The following is a 20,453-nucleotide window of genomic DNA, read 5'->3' as shown; positions in this document are numbered from 1 at the left end:
GTCTCTTCTCATTGATCCCTTCCTGTAATGATGGGAACTTTCTCCAAGTTCTGTTTATTTTCTTCTTCTTTAGTTTTCTTTTTATTTATTTTTTTTTTAATATTTGTTTCCAGTGACTTCTTCACCTCCCCCTCCACTCCACCAGTGGAAATTTGCAAGGCGCACCAACGGCTTAACCAAAAAGGATTAACTCCCATATCCAACCGAGAACACAGATAATGCTGGGTAATTGGTAAAAAATGAAGATGAATGGGACAGCAAGATAAGGACCAATTAGCTCCTCCACGCTTACAGCTGCGGTCTCACTACAGATCCATCTCTGGAGTCCTGGCCTCCTCCAGCAGAAGGAGGTTTGGCGGAATTAGCGCGCCTGACCCCGTCGGTGGTGGGAGGGCCACCCATCATCTCCCCCCTTCACTTCTCTTTTAATTCTGTCTCTGCCACAGACACCTGTCACTGGCCCCAACGCGCCGGGCTCTCCCTTCGGCCCACGACAGCCCAACGCCAGGGCTGGGCTAACCTGCTAAACTGGTGGAAAGGAAAATAAATAAATATACATATAAAAAATAAATAAAAACAACACAAGGCAAAAAGCAGGCTTTAAGTTTGCGTCGCTTATTTCATTACGGCAGCATCATCTGGTTGGTGATACGCACAATTCCCCCATCTAATTATGGGGAGGATTTAAGGTCCATTAACGTTGCCGTGGCGAGGAATCAGATGCAAAATGGCACCCGATGGCCACGGGGAGCGGTTTTCTCTTTCACCTCCGCCTTCCTTTCCTTAGCCCAGAGCATCCATATACTTAGCCTGTCTTTGTTTTTCCAGCCTTTCTCCACTTTAAAAGCAGAAAATAATAATAAAAAAGTGGAGTCCCTGTGCTGGAAAGGGGCAGGTGTTAGTTAGGAGGCGGCTGACAGGATCTCTCCAGTGCGTGATGAAGGTTCTGGTTCAGGTCAAACTCTACGGGCAAGGCTGGAATGGCTGTTTATTTGTCTCCCGGGCAGCGTGTCGCACATGTTTTGCTTGGTTTGTGATCTGTAATTGTGGCATTTCCTGCGAGTCTATGGAACAATCCACATTGTACAGTGAAGTGTGTGGAGGTGGGGGGCTGCCCCTCCTTCTCCCCCGTCACCTCCGTATAAAGGACTGTGGAGAAATCAAAGCTCTCAGTTTAATCACTCAGGATGTTTGGCTGCTTGGCTCTTGCTCGGACAGGCTCTTTATGTTTTGTCTCTCTCTCTTTCTCTCTCTCTCTTTTCTTTTTCTTTTTGTTACAATTAATAATACCGAATGCAAAGGAGAGGGTGATTGTGCTGAATATTTAATGCAGGGAGGGGGGAACATTAGTCTGTTCAATTTACATCAAAACAAAGACAACACAAGCAATCCAAGTCCAGAGGAGAACAGAATGTCCTTCACACTCTGCCTCAGCCTGTCTGCGTCTCAGACAAGACCCAGACAATGCAGGGGATCTACATCAAAAAGGAACCTTTCTAAATGGAGAACGTAAGGGGGAGGATTATACGTCCTGTGAACACTTGGCAGTGAAATATAAAACTGTTCTTATACTCTGCTGTTGTTTGCAGTAATATGGGAGGGGTTTATTACATTAACACTGCTGTTACTATACTGAAAATAATTAGAGCTTCATGTGACTTAACAGTAATAAAGCCTTCATTGAAAAGGTTATGGAAACAGCTGCTCTCCAGCAGAATGAAGTCACGTCCCAGTTCTCAGCGCCCAGCATAGCAGAGTTCCCCACTACTGTAGTCATTGCTATATCTGTCAGATGATTTAAGGCAGTGGATTCCAGCTGCATAATGCACTTGAAAGCAGGACATATTAGGTATTCAAGGCCCAAACCCCACAAAAGTAAATCAATGTGTGGCCAAAAGTAGATATCGGTGGAGAGTATGTATATGTATTTCCCTTTTCTGGATTAAATAATAAGAACAATGATAAGAATATTAAGAATAAAAATTACTAGTCCTGGTGCAAGTTCTGTTGAAATGTAAGGCTGTGCTCGATGCCTCCCACCTCTGGCGGAATGACCTTTCTGTTTTAATGCAGTAATGATCTTGTGTGGCGAGAAAATGCGCTCGGAGACAAGAATGGAAAACACTGTCTATTTCACTTAAAAACCTAATTTATGTTGCAATTAAAGGCTGAAAGGAGCGGCGGCTCCCCCCTGGCCGGCTGAATAAAGCCGGCTATATTTTCTGCTCTTATCATCCGGGTGACTCCTATTGGCCGCCCCTGTCACAGGAGAGTGCTTGATATAAACAAGAGATTGCACAGACATCCAGTAATCAATATTAGGATGGCTTCAGTACCAAACATCATTTGTCTCGGCCAAACGCTCCTTTGACCAAACGAAGCATTAATTCAAATCATAAATCTGGGGGTGATTTAAATCCGGGAATGAGAGGCCTGCCCGCCTTTAATGATTTATTTTCTACATTTCTGCGAGCGAGAGATTTGTCCAGACGTGCTGACAGGTCACCTTCAAACGCCAGAGGCAGACTGTTCATCACCATGCAGACTAGCATCTCATCGCTGCGAGTAAATATTAAAGTAAAAGAATCCAATTGATTGTGGATGGGCTGGAGAGGCGTCGTGGCCATATATTTTACTCACAGTCGCTAATGCCTCTCCTCTCTCTCTCGCTCTCGCTCTCTCAATCTCTCACTCTCTGTCTCTCTCCCCCCTCCACCGCCAGGCCCCGAATTATTATTCTTCTGGGAGCAGGCGTGCTCAAGGTTACAATTTAAATTGTAAAAAGATAAAAACAGTTTCTTATTAGCTTCATTGCCACAGCCTTGCCTATTCCGATTCGCATTTATCTCTATTGCAGTGACCTCGGAGCCCTGTGCCCGAGCTGTTGGCTGGCGACTGATGACCTCAGCACCCATGCATTCGCCTTTGTTTCAATCAGCTCCAGGACGCATCCTGTTTGGGCCGAATGCTTGGTGTCAAACGCAGCTGGGAAATCCTAAACACATGGCGGATATATTCAGGGTGGAAATGGCACGCGTAATTCGGCTCAGGGATTAAGGGTATCATTTGTAATGGATTTGTGGTTTTACACCGCAGTGTGATTTCCACAAAGAAATGGCTTTAAGTAATGTTGCAAAGAGGGAAGAAAAAAAAAAAAACGAACGTATCTCAAAAACTATTAATTGAAACGGGGGACATTCAAAACCAATTTTCCTCACCAAATTTAATTAGAGGCTCGCTTAATAGCTATTAGCTGAGTGCTCACGGATTCATTTAATGTGTTGCTATTTTAAAGGAGGGCTACCTGGTAATTATGGATCTGAAAACAACAAAATAAACAGATTGTTTAGAGACACATTACATCTCCACGTAAGGAAAGACAACATTAGTCCAGGAACGTTTCACCCGGTATAAACACAGTGTGTTAACCATTAACTCTTAGAGGTAGTCGTTATCGTAGGTGATAACAGAAGTGTGGTGTAAATAGATAATAGCACTGTTATTTCACTGAATGAAATGGAGAAATTTGGTAGAATGTGCAGATCCTAAACTGTAGATCAGTAATGCATTTGTATTTGTAAGAAAATAAAATATTTGTGGAATGTGATGAAAATGTACTACTTTCCATAAAATAACACTGAGCAACTGTAATTTTCATGAAATACAGAGCTAAATTTGACCAGTTTATCAGGCTTAGGTGCAATAAAATATTAATATTCAAATTTTGGATAATAAAATCACTTCTTACAAAATGTTGAGTTTTATTTTAAAGTGGCAGTACTTACATGTAATTTATTCATATTTCATGTTATAAATATGAAATATTGTAATATGATTTTTTTATTAAGTATTGTGGTACTATATTTTCACCAAATGGCCCACCCGCTCCATACAGAATTTATTGAATTATGTAACTACGTGTATATTTTATCAGCAATGACTGTCAAATCCAGTCCATGAATCCAGACTCAGGTCCTGGATATTATAATGGGCTGGTATTAGAGTGGGTGGCCAATCTGTCATGTCTCTTCCACCATTTTCAAAATTCAGATAACGTACATGTTTAAGATGTTAAGGTGTTTTGATCTGAACTAGCCAATTGTGCAGAAAGCTACCATGTCACAATTATCCACAGTGGTGGAGATTGAAACCAGATGTTTACTAATTCAAAAAGTTTCTTCACAGAAAGATCAAACTTGAAATAGGTTTCAGATAGGGTGTCTAATGCCTGAGACATTATTTTGCACATTATTTTTAGCCTAAAGTGTAATTTCTTAAAATCTATTCATGCTGGAAAGATACATTCAGGGTTGTATGTGGCAAAATAATCCCCAGAGAAATTATTCACTGTACTGTGAAATTCAGAGAGGATTTCTAGAAGGACAACAAGGCCAATGAAGACCAGACACCTGTTCAGCCTGCCCTTAGACTAATCTCAGACTCAGGATTAACAGTAATCTAGCAGAGGTCTGGGAAAGCTGTGCTGCATTGTTGTTGACCTGTGGGAGTGTGTGTGATGGAGCGTGACTCACCCACACTGGAGCTCAGGTCTCCGTTCTCACAGTCTGCGCCATGTGCCGTGTTGTTTCCGTGGTAGCTGCTCATCACCTCCAGTTTGATCTTCTTCACCTTCATGGCCTCAGCTATGGCGGCGTTGGTGGCAGCTGCTGCGGCGGCTGCTGCAGCTGTGAGGCCTAAGAAAGGAACATAATCCATAGAGAAATTAATTGGATGCTGCCCAGAAAAAAAAAACAAAGTTGCAAACAGGTTAATTCACAAGGACATTTCGAGACATGTTGATACTCATTTGCAGAGGTTCATTCCTCAAGTCACAGTTTTCTTATTAAACTAGTACTCAATTCCAACCTCATGACCTCCAGTGTTTAATACATTTATGACAAAGATGACGCAAATAAAATTTAAGATCTTGTTTTTAAACTCTATCAAGAGAAATAGATCCAATCTAGCACTGCTGCATATACACAGATCAGCCGTAATAATAAAGCTCCCCCTTGTCCATTTTATTTGCTCCACTTACCATATACATGCAATTGAAGTGTAGTTCAACTGTTGTTCTGCATACTTTGTGGCATTCTTGAGTAATCAAGACCTCTACAGGACCACCACAGTGCAGGTATGATGTGGGTGGATCATTCTCAGTGCTGCAATGACACCGACAAGTTGGTGGTGGTGGTATTTTAATGTTTATTGTTCAGGAACATGTGGATCAGACATAGCAGTGCTGCTGGAGTTTTTAAACATCTCAGTGTCACTGCTGGACTGAGACTAGTCCACAAACCAAAAATATCCAGCCAGCATGTGTCCATTGATGAAGGACTAGAGGATGACTAAACCAAACTGTGCAGCAACAGATTAGCTACTGTCTGTGACTTCTACAAGGTGGACCATATGATGTGTCTATCAGAGTGGCCGGTGATTTGATGCAGTGTTGATAATCTCAGGTATTACCGCTGTGTCTGATCCACACATACCAGCACAACACATACTAACATACCATGTCTATGTCAGCGTCACTGACTAATGAAGGACAGGGTGGAAGTGGGCAAACAAAGTATGCAGGGCCACAGGCAGACTACAGTCTGAGTGTAGAAACAAGTATGTGTTTTTAACATTAAGGTTGATTCTTGTCCAAAGTAGATCAATCATTCATTAGTTCATTCATTATCTGTAACCCCTTATTCAGTTCAAGGTCGCGGAGGGTCCGGAGCTTACCCGGAATCACTGGGTGCAAGGTGGGAACATACCCTGAAGGGGCACCAGTCCTTCACAGGGCGACACACACTCACACCTATGGACACTTTTGAGTAGCCAACATGTTTTTTTGGACCGTGGGAGGAAACCGGAGCACTCAGAGGAAACCCATGCAGACACAGGGAGAACACACCAAACTCCTCATAGACAGTCACCCGGAGCGGGACTTGAACCCACAACCTCCAGGTCCCTGAAGCTGTGTGACTGCGACACCTACCTGCTGCACCACCCCCTATATAGTAACCTTACAGGAGAAGGAAAAAACTTAATTTGACATGAATGTCTATGTAAAAAAGTATTTATTCCTAGTAATTTTGGAGCATTTCTATTGGTCCATTCATCATGAAATTTCTTTGGACAGCAATAATACAATTAAACACATCTGAGTTGTATTAATAGCTATGAAGAGCTTGAGAAGAGAAGATGAGCTTGACTGGTTTTGTGTGAAAATATAGGCCTCTACATTGGAGTGGAGCAACTGGCCAGTGGACTTGAATGGGGACTCGTCTGACGACATGTAGCTTGTCATCACAGGCTTGGGAAGAGGTGTGGAGTGAGAGATGTAAGTGACATGTAGGTACACAGGAACAGACTGGTTTCTCCAGGAATCTGATTGCGTGCTCATTACAGTCCTCAGGCGGCATGTTTGACAATGCATGGAAGAGATGCTCAGTCACATTTCTACAGCTCAGCACTGATAACAAAGACAGACGATCATATAGAAAAGCAGTGGTGATGCTTCCTTGTCTCCCAGTCTATGGTGGAAGCATGGTTCTGCGTCAGTGGAGAAACCCTGGATGCTTCCTAACCAGAGCGGAACATTAGGATCCTCATCACCGCTGCTAGTTTTGCCGTCTTTCCGTCTACAGCTGGGGCATCACTCAGAGATGTGTTTTCAGCTGGAAATCTGACTGTCATTGCCGTCTTCTCTTATTTCTCTCTGCTCCTCGCTCCTCTGTCTCTCCGAATACGCCGCTGACGCCGCGGCGCTTTGATGATGACAGATGGAGCCGGGATAACATATCAGAACTGACATGTTGCCATGGTTTCTGTTTGTAAATAAACGGGTCGGGGGGATGTATGACAAAGTGAAAACAAACAGCTAAGATCAGTGTGAAGACTCCTGACGCTAAACAAATGCTTGTAACCCCTCTTTCTCATGGGCGCATATGATGTATTATGGGTGAGGGGAAGATTTCGATGATATACACGTCAAATATAAATTTTGATCTGATTCCACTGCCATTGTTACCCTGACAGGGAGAAGAGTGGGGGACATTGTGATTCTAATTCTCCTGGCTCCCTGTTGCATTAAAAAGTTAGCTCCATTATGTTTAATGTAGTTAAAAGGAGCACAGCAGAAAGTGGGAGAGAGCGAGTGAGACAGAGAGAAAGAGAGAGCAAGAGAGAGCGGTCTTGTCGTCATTTTGTCATTTTCGATACACCTGAGCGAGTAGCGGAGACTGAAAGAGAGAGCCTTGAAAGAAGCCTTGAATTCATAAATTGAGATTAATGAAATGATGTGAATGGATGAATCAAAGCTGAGCTTCCGCGGGCGCTGCTCACTGAATGCTGTGATCTCTGTCTCCTTTCATACATACAGTAAATGCACTACTGAATGTGCTTATAGTACAATGGCCTTGCACGTATTTAAAAAAAAGAGCAGCTGAGCAAGAATTCTCTCACAGTGACTGAACATTGAGGGATGCTTAAGACCACTATATGCAATCTAGATCTCTTATAAGTAACTGTGTATAAATCTGAGACCACCTTTCACTTATTTCATTTTATTTAAATTATAATAAAATGGCTATCAAAATGTGATATTCATTTTTTTTATAAACTTCAGATGATGTATTCTCACCATTTTGATAGCTCTCCATTCTGTTTGCATGCTGGAAATTGGTTTAATGAGTTTACAAAGCCCAATTCCAGTAAATGGGTAAAAATAAAGGTGTCTCAGTCCGATATCTGTAGGTGTTTAGACAGTGAACAGACCTCCATACATTGAAAAGCAGGAACTTAGATGAGGATATTACTCTTTTCCTACTCCATATGTGAGAAATATTGAATTATTTTGTTGTTTCAGATTAGTTAATGTGGAACTGACTCTAAATTCAAGAGACAGTTAACTGCTTGAAAGTAAACACAGACCCAAAATGCTACAGAACTAAACAACTCGAGTTACAAATGTGTTTTTAATTTTGTAGTAATTCAAACAGTGATTAAAAACTTACAGCCAAGTAAGTACAAACACTCCTTTTTTTCCTCAAAAGCACCATTCCACCTTAAAAGATGTGGAGCTTCTGAACAGAAACAAACCAGAGAGAAAAGTACTTCCCCAGAATAGTTGATGTTGCCTATAAATACAAGTCATTTAGTCATTTTCAAGCAACAGGGAAAAAACCCACAATACACTACTCCTCTGTGTAATATGATGTTTTTTTCAGTATATTTTGTCCACAATTTGCACTTATTACAGCTTCAATTCTCTTCAAGATTTGCAGTCCAGTCTTAGACGTTGGTTGAAGCTGGTAACAGCAAACATTTTCACTCTTATTAAAGTAGGAGCCACATAGTTGCAGGAACATTATTTGGTGAACGCCAGCAACCTCTCTGATTGACCTGTCATTTTGTTTTGCCTACTTATTTTCTCAGGAAGTATTTCTTACACATCTTTTAGACCCATATTAAAGAGTTGTATTCTCACACTGGAAGGATTCACAGTGAATTTGTTGAGAAGAATGAGTGTGTCTTATCTTCCTCATGTCACTCAAAGATGCCAGGTTTAAGCACAGTTTATCAGATGGATGTTGCACTAAATTTTAAAGAGGACTCACATTTAAACTGACTTTTTCAGTGCTTGTGCGCATACATCTATGTATTGGGAGTGCCTAGAACCCAAAAACGTTGAAATACACAGGGGGCATATGGTGCTAATGTGCTAACATCCTTGTGGTGTCACAGACAATTCATTGTCAAACCTAGTATGCTAACTATGTAGGCACTGACTATGCAGGCAGCTGTTTAAGTAGGCAGCATTCTAATGGACGTCTATCCACATGAGGCACATTATTGAGACACACTACTTAGAGAGCAACTGCGTCATGGCTTTTTCCTGCCAACAGCACATAACTGGTGTTCACTTACCTCAGTGGCTAGCATCACCTCAGCACTGATTCTAGTCTTCCCATTATCACAATTATAAATATTTTTGCTTTGGTAGAAGATTGAAAAAGACTTGCACTGCATCATGGGATTGCCTAGATGGCTGAGGAATGTTTCAATGCAGCCTAAAAATACAGCCAGATTAAGGTATCTCAGTAGACAGCATATTTAAAGCATATAAAAACTGCGACAGTGTTGGGAGTACATACACTATGACGTAAAAAGCTCTCAATGAAGACAGCTCACTAGGTTTTGGGACAGATCCTTTAAGTCCCAAGAATCTGTGTTAACCTGTGGAAAAGGGGTCTAACATGTCAGCTATAATGGTTTTCAAGCTACAGATTTGGAGCTATGTTCTATTTCACCTAGGTCCTTTTGCCTTTGCCCCTCTTACATAGAGTAAAGTATTATTTATGTATTTATAAAATATTTTATATAAAATTATGTCCTAAATGAATAACCTTCTTAGATGTGAAGCACCTCATGGAAGTGGTAACTCATGGTAACTCATTCACTCACACACTCATACTTAACAAAGTATTCAGCACTGCTTGCTTCGCCTCAATGACAATGTCTCCTTATTGAATACATGAAGGACTATATTTGCACTTTTTCTTATAGTCAATTACAGCAGACAGTTATTTTAAAACATTCCCCATGCTTAGTAAAAGTACAGGAAACTATGTGACTGGAGAAACACTTTGGATGGGACCCAATGGGCAGGTGCTGAAGCAAGAGATTAGATTGGTATATTCTATTCACTTGCTTAAAATAAGATAACTGTGAGGCCAATATTCATGTGTCAGCTCGCTTTAAACCCCCACCCCCCCAAACTATAATTTAGCTTAAAACAAGTGCAGTGTGGCTTGCGTTTAATGGCCGCAGTGCCCGTCCTTTTGGACACTGCGGGCCATGAGGATGCGGCCGATTGGTAAATCCATCATCACTTAGCTGTCACGTCTCACTGACAAGACTTGAGTGGAGCCATTAGTGCTCTTGCATCTGCAGGCTGAGTATGGGGGAGGGGGAGTGCTTGGTGGTGGTGGGGGAAATCAAACATGTGGCATTAGTACGCCACCCTGCTTCCACCCCCCCTCACACCAACCCAGCAGCTGATGGGCAGATGGTAGCGGGCAGTTGGTCTGAAGGTGCATCTCATTTCTCGGCCTTGTTTGCTTTTTTCAAATACATCAGGACCATATTGACGTACCGTATACACGGTGTCCAAGTGGCTGCTCTCGTTTGCTAGAGCCTGCCGCTGTTGCATATGCATGCCAGAGAGAGAGTGAGAGAGGGAGGGAGGGAGAGAAAGAGAGAGAGAGATCTACCCCTCCACATAATGAATGTGGCCCCCGGTCCACGTGAAGGTCAGCTTTCATTTATGTATAATCGGCCAGAGTCAACTGTTTTCGAAATGATATGCACCGCTGAAAAAAATAAGGAACTGTGTGTGTGTGTGTTTGTCCCAGGAATATATCACATTATGGGGACCTTTCTTCCTTGTGGGGACCGCCAGCTGGTCCCCACAATGTACATCATTATATTTTAAGGAGAAAACGTTTTAAATTTGGGTTAAGGTCAGGGTTAGGCTTAAGGTCAGGGCTAGGTTAAGCTAGTGGTAATTAAGGAAAAGTTTACATTAAGTCTCCGCAGAATAAATGGAAGTCTATGTAATGTCCCCACAAGTCACGTCTATAATTTTTGCATGTACACCTGTATGTGTGTGTACATGTGTGTGTGTGTGTGTTTTGAGGGTGAGGGCAAACTGAAATCAGCTTTGGGAAAATTTTATGTGAGGAATGTAAGCATTCAACCAGAGTTAAGACATTTTTACTTTTCACTTTTCACCTTCTTCGATAACACACTTTCAGATCTGAGCTGAAGCCTCTCTTCACCTCATTTATCACCTCGCTAAAACATCCTAAGATGAAATCTCCTCCAGGTATGAATCATATCGATAAACAGATTACCATAATTTTCTGCTTAATTAGCCCGACTTAGCAGTATGGGCTGCGAGCGTGCAAGGCAAGAATTCTCACATCTGCACTGCTAACATACACACTGGCATTTTAAACAGAGTTAAAGACTGGGGAAGTGCTCAGCATGATGTCTACAAGGGCTGCATGCCCTGAATCATTTCATCAAAATCATCAAACACTTGAGTTAATTTCTATATACAGTACTCAGAAGATGTGTCTTTCCAAATCCACAAAATGTGTAGCTTAAGCCTAAAACTCATCAGGAAACACCTAAAACAGAGTGGAATAGTGACTGTTTATATATGCAAAATCTTAAAAGTAAATAAATTATAACTGGTGTAATTGAATTATAACACATTATAAATTGATGCCAGACATCCACAACATTTCACCTCAGCATGTAACAAACTACGACATCACCATGTGGCCATAGAAGCTAAAAGAGCAGGACAGATAGATAGTTGTTCACACAGCACGCTCAGTGATAGAGTGATACACCGAGTTTGATGAATTACACTAGCAGGGTAAACGTGTGGACACCTGCTAGTACTGAAATTAAATAAACACTAGGTAGTATTTTTTTACATTAAAACACCAGCTCCAAATCATTGTAATGCTGTACTGACCTGTAACAGGGCGAACAGAGCCTCTGTCGTTGTTTCTCCAGGCTCAGCACTGCAGAAACTGCACTATGTATAAAAACCTTTGGAGGAGGGTAGGAAACACCCCCTCTATGTCTGCCCCCCAATTCCAGCCTTGATTATAGGACAGTGCTGTAGGGCGAGACCAGGAGTAAAACTGTCAAATGTTACCTAGTTCCTTTTTTTCATTGAGGCTTTGATAGCATTCAGCCACACATTTTGAATCACAAAGTCCAGCGCACAGTATGAAATGATGTTTATTGTTGTATAGACCAGTTCCACTGCTGCTCAGCCCAGTGTTAAAGCCGTGGCCTGGTGTTTAGGGAACTGGGTGTGTAACCGGAAGGTTGCCGGTTCGATCCCCACAGCCTGAATGTCATGATTGAAGTGCCCTTGAGCAAGTCACATATCTCCCAACTGGGCACCATGGCTAGGGCTGCCCACTTCTCTGGGCATGTGTGCTCACTGCCCCTAGTGTTGACTAGCATGTGTGCTTCACTGCATGGATTGGGTTAAATTCAGAGAACAAATTCTTCTGTGTGCATGCTCTGTGGCCAGTAAAGTGATACTGATTCTAAATATCATAATTATTTCTCACTCTCACTCTTCCACTTCGCTCACTTTCTCTCGCTCTCACAGACAAATAAATACATTCTTTTATTTTACATTTAAAAATATTAATTATTAAAAGCCTCAATCTTAAGAACAAATATTGCGATTAACATCAGCAATTTGTGCGATTCATTTTTTTTTGTTTTTCCCTCAATCAACAACCCTAGTATATACTCTTCTACCCAGCATTCATTTTATGCTTTTATGCTTGAGAGACTTAACAAGCTATGTGTGTACAACTGAACCATTGTTGAAATGGTAAAATGGTAAAAAGTGATGTGTGGCTTATGTTAAAACGTTAATGCTTCCATTTACCTTCAAGTAAAAATCAAGCTCTCTCCCATAGTAGCCTTCCACAATGTGCTTTCCATTCGGCAACAAGTCCACTCTCTGTGCCCCGGCACGTCTGAACGTGGCACGAGCTCGTCCCACACCTTCCTCATTAGCGCTCATTAGCATGCACAGCCACAATGGCAGAGATCGCACTGTTTAGACTTTTGAAAGTCACCTTTAAATGGTGAGCCTCGCGTCTGTTTTCCTGCAGACGGAGGGATCTCTGCGCCATAAACAAACAGTCAAGGTGTACTGTATGTCGGGTGGGAGACAAGTGAGGGGAGGGGAGCGAATCCACAAATAAAGAATTGCACGGTACTGTCGCCCTGGTGCACCAAAACAGCAAATAATGGGAGATGGGGGTCTGAGCCTAGCCCTTGAAGCAGCTGTCATATTAAATAATAATGAAGGATCTATTAATATGCAAAGGAAACCAGCAGCAGACTGGCTTAACGCTGTCATGCCTCTGCATATTGTCAGAATGTTCATTATTAATTAACATGCGAGCTGCCCCATACCTGTGCAATGTCAGAACATTCTCCTAACAAATACCCAAAGTATGTGGCCCCCATCCACTAATAGTGTAATTAAATTAAGATCAGATTAACTTCACATCAGTACACAAAAGACTGACTTAGTGGCACGAGTGATAGGCTTATCTGCCGCCTCTTCAGCCTTCAATGAAGAGTGGAGCCAAATCGCACTATATTTATCAAACGCTGGGGCGGAAGAGTGAAACTCCATTTCATTGTTATGGGGTGGGGGGAGGGTTGGTGGGATTAATCGGATACAGTGAACAAGGGCTATGACAAGGCTGGCTGGACGGAGAAGGACCGGAGTAAAGTGAAACGAAGACACTTGAGCTACTCCATTTGCATCGCTACCGATTTTACCATCAATTACACATGGCACCAAGCTTCTGACATACAGGGGACAGACGATAGAGAGAGAGAGAGAGAGAGAGAGAGAGAGAGAGAGAGAGAGAGAGAGAGAGAGAGAGAGAGAGAGAGAGAGAGAGAAAGAGAGAGAGAGAGAGAGAGCATTGACTGATGTGTTTATGACAGACTAATCTTGCATCTGGAAGGAGGGGATATGTAAAGGTCTGAGAGGGCTCAACATTTCATTAACCCCATTTAGAGTAGACCCTCACACTGTTGGGCTGGTGTCCAGTCTTTCATTAATGCCTGCTGACAAATGAACGGGAATGCTACGCCTTCTGCTGCAGACTCCTCCACTATAACTGCAATTTCCTTAGAAGCTATAAAGGTGGGGTCATCTGTTTCAAGTCGGGTTTATATTTTTGTAACAACTTGCAAAATTCTCCTCTGAACAGATGTCAACAATATACATGCACAGCAGGAACCATCCAGCAGCCCCAGGCTCTGTAAACAGTGGAAGAAACAAATGATTTGGTCCATGATGAACAACCAATTAAGACGAGGAGGTGTATCAACTTGTAAGACGTTTATTTTGTGCTACCTGAACAGAGCAGAGAGCTGTAACTCTGTAGCAAAATCAAGTTTTAATACAATGGATAAAGGTCAGTGGATGACTGGTTAGTTTTACCAATAACACAAGGCTTGTTTTTATTATTATTATTTTTTTTTTAACTTGCATTTTGTCACTCAAATTTGAGGTTTATAATTTAATCTCAAATTAAAAGTTCAAAGTTAAAAGAATTGTAAAATATAGTGAAATATACTCAGCTACTGTACTGAGCTATTTTGATTTCATGTAAATTTTTTAACTCATCAATTGTACTTCTACTTGGAATCATCATTTTTTACCTAAGTATAGCCTACAGAGGCAGACGGTGCCAAACACTGTTGTTGTACTTTTCACTGTCTCTCTGTTGGGGCACTCAAATGTACATCATGATACCTAATTAATTACTATTTTAATATATTTCTTTTCATAGCTTCATTCATTCACTCAATGTCTGTAACCACGTAACCAACTGTACATTTTTATGTTGTGTTTATTTTATATTCCCTGTTTTCAAAGCTTTTTATTTATTTTTAGTGTAGTTTAGTGTATTTTAACGACCACAACTCTTCCAGAAAGCTGGAAGAATAGAAATTATATTTTTACTGGCGATTGTCTATAGCTACAGTGTAGAATTTACCTTTTCATCCATATGTTGTATTAAGCATGAGCATTCTGTGCATGAATATTAGGAATATTGGTCTTTCTTTATTTACACAGAGGTACATTAGAGTGGACATTATCAGCAGTGTTTTGTTGTGCATAATTACAGTGTAAAGTTTAGTCACAAGGTCCTTTCACAGTTTATTTTTTCTGATTTCACACACTGAAGCCTTCACCTCGAGTTCAAAGTGCTTTACAAATGTTTTTTCAGCATAGGTTTTAAGTAATAACAATCATTATGGAGATTACTGTCCCAGTGCTAGCAGAAACTGGGGGAAAAAAAGGTCTAGAGCAACTTTAGATGTTGAAAACTGTCATTTCCCAACACTGAGGAGAGCTGAGGTGGATGAAGGGCATGAAGAGTGATGTCGACCTTGCTCTGTATCTGCTGGACAGGTGATCATTTGGCATAGAACATCTGAAGCTAACAAAACGCAACAACAAAGCAACTATTAGCACTAGCATAAGGTCACCCTACATTTACATTGCACTTACATTTATGCAACCTGCCCAAAGTGGCATAGCATAGTGTGGTTAAAAGGGTTGTCGTTGGTCCTGTTGTGTTTAATAAATGACATGGCAATACAATGCCATTCTGGGTGAGTCAAGAAAAAAAACAGGGTCTTAACACTCTTTCAGGGAATTGTTTTGTATTGAGGCTTGTTTGGGGCTCATTTCCTGCAGTGCAGTGTGCATTAGAGAGCTGACAGCCACATCTATGGAACACGGTACACGAATTACATTTGGAGCCGCTAGCTTAAGTAGCAGCAACAGAAGATGTCATGAGTGCAACGCGTCCATCCTGAGCAAATAATAGGATTTGGAGGAAGACCTGTAACACATCCGCTAGTGAAATGCTACTGGGAGTGAAGTCGCTAGAAGCACATCCGCTCCAAAGGCCAAACGCCTCATCATTGTTTTAATAAAGCCAAAGCGGAGAGAATTAAGATGTCTCTTCCCAATCTAAATGGTTATCATTTAAAGAAGGCATGTTCTCCAGCAGAGACACAGAAGCATCTCCCTCGACCTTCCCGACCTCAGCCTAGGACTGGACAATATGAAGAATCTGTAGATTTGGTCCTAATTTAATTCATATGTATATTTAATAACTGTGAAATTACGTAACACTGTTAATATGTGCGGTGTATACATAGTTACAGATGGACTACAGCATTACATCTTATGTAAATATACAGGTGTGTGAACATCAATAATTACATGTAATTACCACATTTAAAGTTGATTCCCACAAGCTGTAGCATTTAAATTAATCTGTATCAGTGAATACATCAGTCCTGGATACAATGTTGTTGTATATATTGTCAATGTGTTATTACACAGTTATTAGCTGACAAGAAATTTTGTGACAGAAATGTGGTAATTTAATGGTTTTTTTTTTTTTTTTTTTGAATAATCATTTTCAGGCCTGAGCTCTGTGCTATTAGGTAAAACTTCTCAACTTAGGTGACTCAGTAAGATGTCATTGAATAATATATAATATTACTATAATACATAATATTATTTTTTTTAAAAACTTAATATAGCATCATATATCTGCACTCTATTAAAATAGCGATCACAAGATTAAAACAATTCTGTCAGCGCTCTCAGTCAAAGGATAATTTTAAGTTAGAGGAATTGAAACAACCAACATGCAAATAATATGAATATTACAGCGTATGAAACGGTGGATCATTTAGCCTGGGGTGAGCGGCAGGTTTCCTCCTCTGATGTTTGTGGAATCTGTCGGATTCAGTGCTTCACATCATGGGGCGTGTTCTCTCTCTGTGTTTTTCTTGTCTAATTCATGTTAAATGGAGTTGCCTGATCAATACTGAAGGGGGGCATGGTGTAAAACAGCAGGACCTGCTTTTAACAATCCAGCAGCAAGAGGAGCGTCTCCAGCTCGAGCTTTAAAGTGAAACTCGTGGCGTGTTTTTCTCGATCACGCTGAAACAGCAAACACTTGGCACTCGCATGTGGAACTCGCAGAACGCGACCAATCAATGACGCGGCACATGTTATAACTGCTTCTGACAGTTCATAAAAAAATGAATTAACTGTGTAATGACACATGTCGTGGCGCACATGACGTCGCCAGCTAAGCAAATTAGACCCTAAAGTGTGGCTAAGTTTATACAGCCCTATCCTAAACCTGAAGGGTACTCTCCTCTGCATGAGCCAAACTCGTTAAATAACTTAATTTGCAAGAGCTTCACAAGAGTTATAGAAATACTTAAAATAGCTTAATACAGGATATTTCCTTTCCAGATTGTTTTATTACAGAATGAAGAGTTGGTATTGCTTCATATTTTCATGCTGTTCTGTATATCATTTAAGACATAATATTCTCTGTAGGATTTAAACCTGAACACTGGCCATGTCAAAACATGAGTGATGGACTCAAACTGCTACATGCTGTTATTCTCAGTGTGAGCATTGTGTCTCATTGCTCCTGTACTTTAAAGCCTTTCTGCAACATCCTCCTGTACTCTAAAGCCTTTCTGCAACATTATATTTAATATGTGATGTTTAAATATTACACTATTTCTGTTTAGCCAATCTGATTATTTTTTCTTTTACTCTCAGGAGTTTACATCAAAGGTAATCAAAGTTACTCAGTGCACAAATGTATGGGTCTTGTAAAAGAAAGTTGCCTCTTCAAAAGTTTTGACTGAAATGTCAAGATCAGAGTCTCTGTCAAGGTGTAGAGGCAGGGATGTATTTCAAAGGGGGCGTGTTTTTTTTTTTTTCTTTTTATGGTTGAAGTTGGGTTGCGCTAAATCAGAGCGGACCAGCAGCCCCTCGTCCTGAGTGCCTTGCCCTCTGAGTTTCCTTTTCCAAATGAGACACTGATAGACTGACCTCTCTCAGACAAAAGGGTGGGGGGGGGTGTTTCTAGCCCCAAATTGAATGTTTCACAAATGTCTCCATGCCACTATTGAAGATTGCCTATTGTGTGGCTCCTCCAGAACTACAAATACAACTGTTAAATATTACAAAGAAAGAACTTGCCTTGACGAGAAGACGGTCCTTCATCTTTGCGATGCAAACCACAGTCACAATAAACGGTGTGTGAAAACTAAACGGGTTGCGAGCTGATTTTATTTTTCAGACTCGGTAATTGTCACAGAGGTGCAAAAATGTGTTTAGCGCTTTGCAAGGGAAGAGTCAACTACGGCCTAATGGCTGAGGTTTATTAAAGATGACTAAAAATAAATAATAAATCATTTATTTATTTAAAAAAATTAAAAATAAATGACATTCCTTTATGCAAATTAGGTGACTTTTCATGCATGCATTAAAAAAAAAAAACACACAACATCAAAGCTGCCACAATGAAAACTAGCCACGAATAGAACAAAAGCGTTTCTGCTGTAATAAAACCTGCTGGAGGGGAAGTGAAGGCACAGACGGGTTGTTGTTGTTGATTCTGGTGGCGATAAAGCTTACTTTAACGTCACCGCCGCCTATGTACATATAGCAGCCGAGTGGATTTAATCGGGCTAATTAAAATCCACTCAGGGCAGAATGCGGCATCCAGCGAAATAATCTGAGAGAGGAGAACTCTTCAGTCCAATTTATTCTGTCGTCGGGGAGGGGTGCGAGGCGGCTGTGGTGTGGACGGTCAACTGCTGTGACTGGTATTTTGGGTGCTGCTGTCAGTTTTAGCAGCGTGCCATTTAGCAGATGGGCAGTGGGGACTGCTGGGAGAAGAGAGGGTGGTGGGGGGTGAGGAGGGGGTGGGAGAATGTTACCTGTAGGGGGAATTATTCCTGGCGACATAAGGCCTGGCACCGAGTGGGGCATGATGTGAGGGTTCTCTGGTGATGTAACACTCTGCGTCCTCTTCGGAGGCCTCCCAGGTCTTGAGCTAAAACAAAAGTGAAGTGGAGGAGGGAGGGTGGGGCAAACAGAGAGAATGAGAGAACGAGGGGGGGGGGGGTGGGGAGAGGAGGTTAGTGTTAACATTCAGACCACTCCACAATGCAATTCCATTCCAAAGAGCTAACATGTACTGTAAATAAATTTCTTTTCAAGGACAGTTGCTTTCTGCAGCGCGACATAATAGACTTCCATAACTAATTAGATTACACGGCGAATTCATTTCCTTTATTGAAGATCAACCACTTTTTGATGCATAATTCATGGCCTGCACCTCGTTACCTGCTCCTCAGTATTAATATCCCCACACTATTTGAATTGCCTCGTTTGCATATGCTAAAATCTGAGCGTGCGGCTTTTTCGGCCTGGAAATTACATGTTAACTTGTTCTAATTATTGCAGTCAGGCCACTATTGATTTATGAGACTTTTAAAAGCCAAATATGTGTAGTTCTTGTAATGAATGATATTTTAAGGTTCTTCAGGAAATTAAAAGGCAATGGCTGCCTTAGGAAATGTTCTGCTTGCTTGATTTAATACGAGAGCTTAGCTGGAAGGTGGTGTGACAGAATGATTCAGACCTGTTGTACGTTCATGATGGAAACTTTTATTACTCCAAATGAGTGACCACGATCACGCTATGATTAATGACAGAACATGCTTGGGCTGATGGAGAGAGAGAGGGGGGTAAAAAATGCACCTCCAAGCTGATTTTCAAGTGTATCTCGCTCATTACGGCAGTGAATGCACTTATGTGCACCCTTTCTAAAAACAATAGCCACATTTTAAATCAGTAGAGCTGCAGTGCATTAGTTTTGCTTCCTATCTGTGTATTCAGATGTTTTCTAGTATTAGCCCATGACTAGCTGACCTTAAATACCTCACTGTAGCATTAGGTGGGGAGATAAAACATTAATTGACAGAAGCATTTTTTAAAAGTATTACCATGCAGCATTTTTTTTCCTCTAGGAGTTTGTATATTTTTAAAGTAAAAAAAATGACTGCAGTAAGTCTGTTAAACAAGTGTTCAAATTGGTTTTAATTAAAATCCTTATTAGATAAACGCTGGTGCTCAAAGCTGTGTTTTTTCTTCATGTTTACATATGTTTTTAATCTGTGTGCTGTACTGAATAGTCTCTTTATGAAACACCCCATCAATCTTCAAATATCTGCTACAAACAAAGTGGATAACAGGCTAAAAGCAACAATGAAATATGAAAATATAATCTGGATAAGTGAGTTCCACTTCTGTAAAAATAAACACTCACTTTATCTCAGTGCTAAGTCATTTTAGTCCATGCCTCATTGCTTTGGTTGTCAGTGTACCAAAAACAGAATTCCAGACAGCTTATTGAAACATTACGTTTCCACGTTTTCTATAATGAAGGGAACACCACTAATACGATACGGCATTCTTAACTTTGGGGGTCTTGAAGAGACCTCAGGGGATTCAAAAGAATAATTCAGCGGTGTTGTCTGATGCCATGACACACATGATTACATATCAGCTTAACCAACTAATCATCATTCCTTACTAAACTCACTATTTACACGTCTCTACCGCGTCAAGAGAAACAACTCAAGGTGAAACTCGACTGTGTTCACACAATGCCGTTACCCACTGCCACCTGCCACAGTCTGTACTCAATCAACACAGAAAGGTTTATGTGGATCACTCTGTATTGGCTGCATTTTAGAAAATACTGTATATTTTGGGAGAATTGATCAGCATAAATGTCCATATGCTCTTATTGTTTCTCTTCTTCAGGTTTCTCTTCTCTTTTTCTGAATGTGTTGCTCATATGGACAGATCAACTGTAGATATGTCACCTTGTGTCTTTTATTTTTCCGTGCTGTCAATAGACTTTTGAAAAACAATGCTTTTTTGATGTGATGCACCTCATGAAATGGACTTA

The 20,453-nt window shown here is 41.0% G+C and overlaps 1 protein-coding gene across 2 annotated transcripts in view; it reads right to left on the bottom strand.

Annotated features, from left to right (window-relative positions):
* dachd (dachshund d) overlaps window positions 1–20,453 on the bottom strand; it is a 149,862-nt gene that overhangs the window by 57,364 nt on the left and 72,045 nt on the right. For both annotated transcript variants that reach the window (XM_066686318.1, XM_066686319.1), the window contains exons 2-3: window positions 18,412–18,527; window positions 4,533–4,694 (exon numbers count right to left, since the gene is read on the bottom strand). In XM_066686318.1, the coding sequence (XP_066542415.1) occupies window positions 4,533–4,694; window positions 18,412–18,527 (278 nt within the window). The remainder of the gene's footprint in view (window positions 1–4,532; window positions 4,695–18,411; window positions 18,528–20,453) is intronic.

The sequence above is a fragment of the Hoplias malabaricus genome, chromosome 12 (genome assembly GCF_029633855.1).
Source record: "Hoplias malabaricus isolate fHopMal1 chromosome 12, fHopMal1.hap1, whole genome shotgun sequence".
Taxonomy (NCBI): domain Eukaryota; kingdom Metazoa; phylum Chordata; class Actinopteri; order Characiformes; family Erythrinidae; genus Hoplias; species Hoplias malabaricus.
This window is presented reverse-complemented; position numbering and strand designations above follow the sequence as displayed.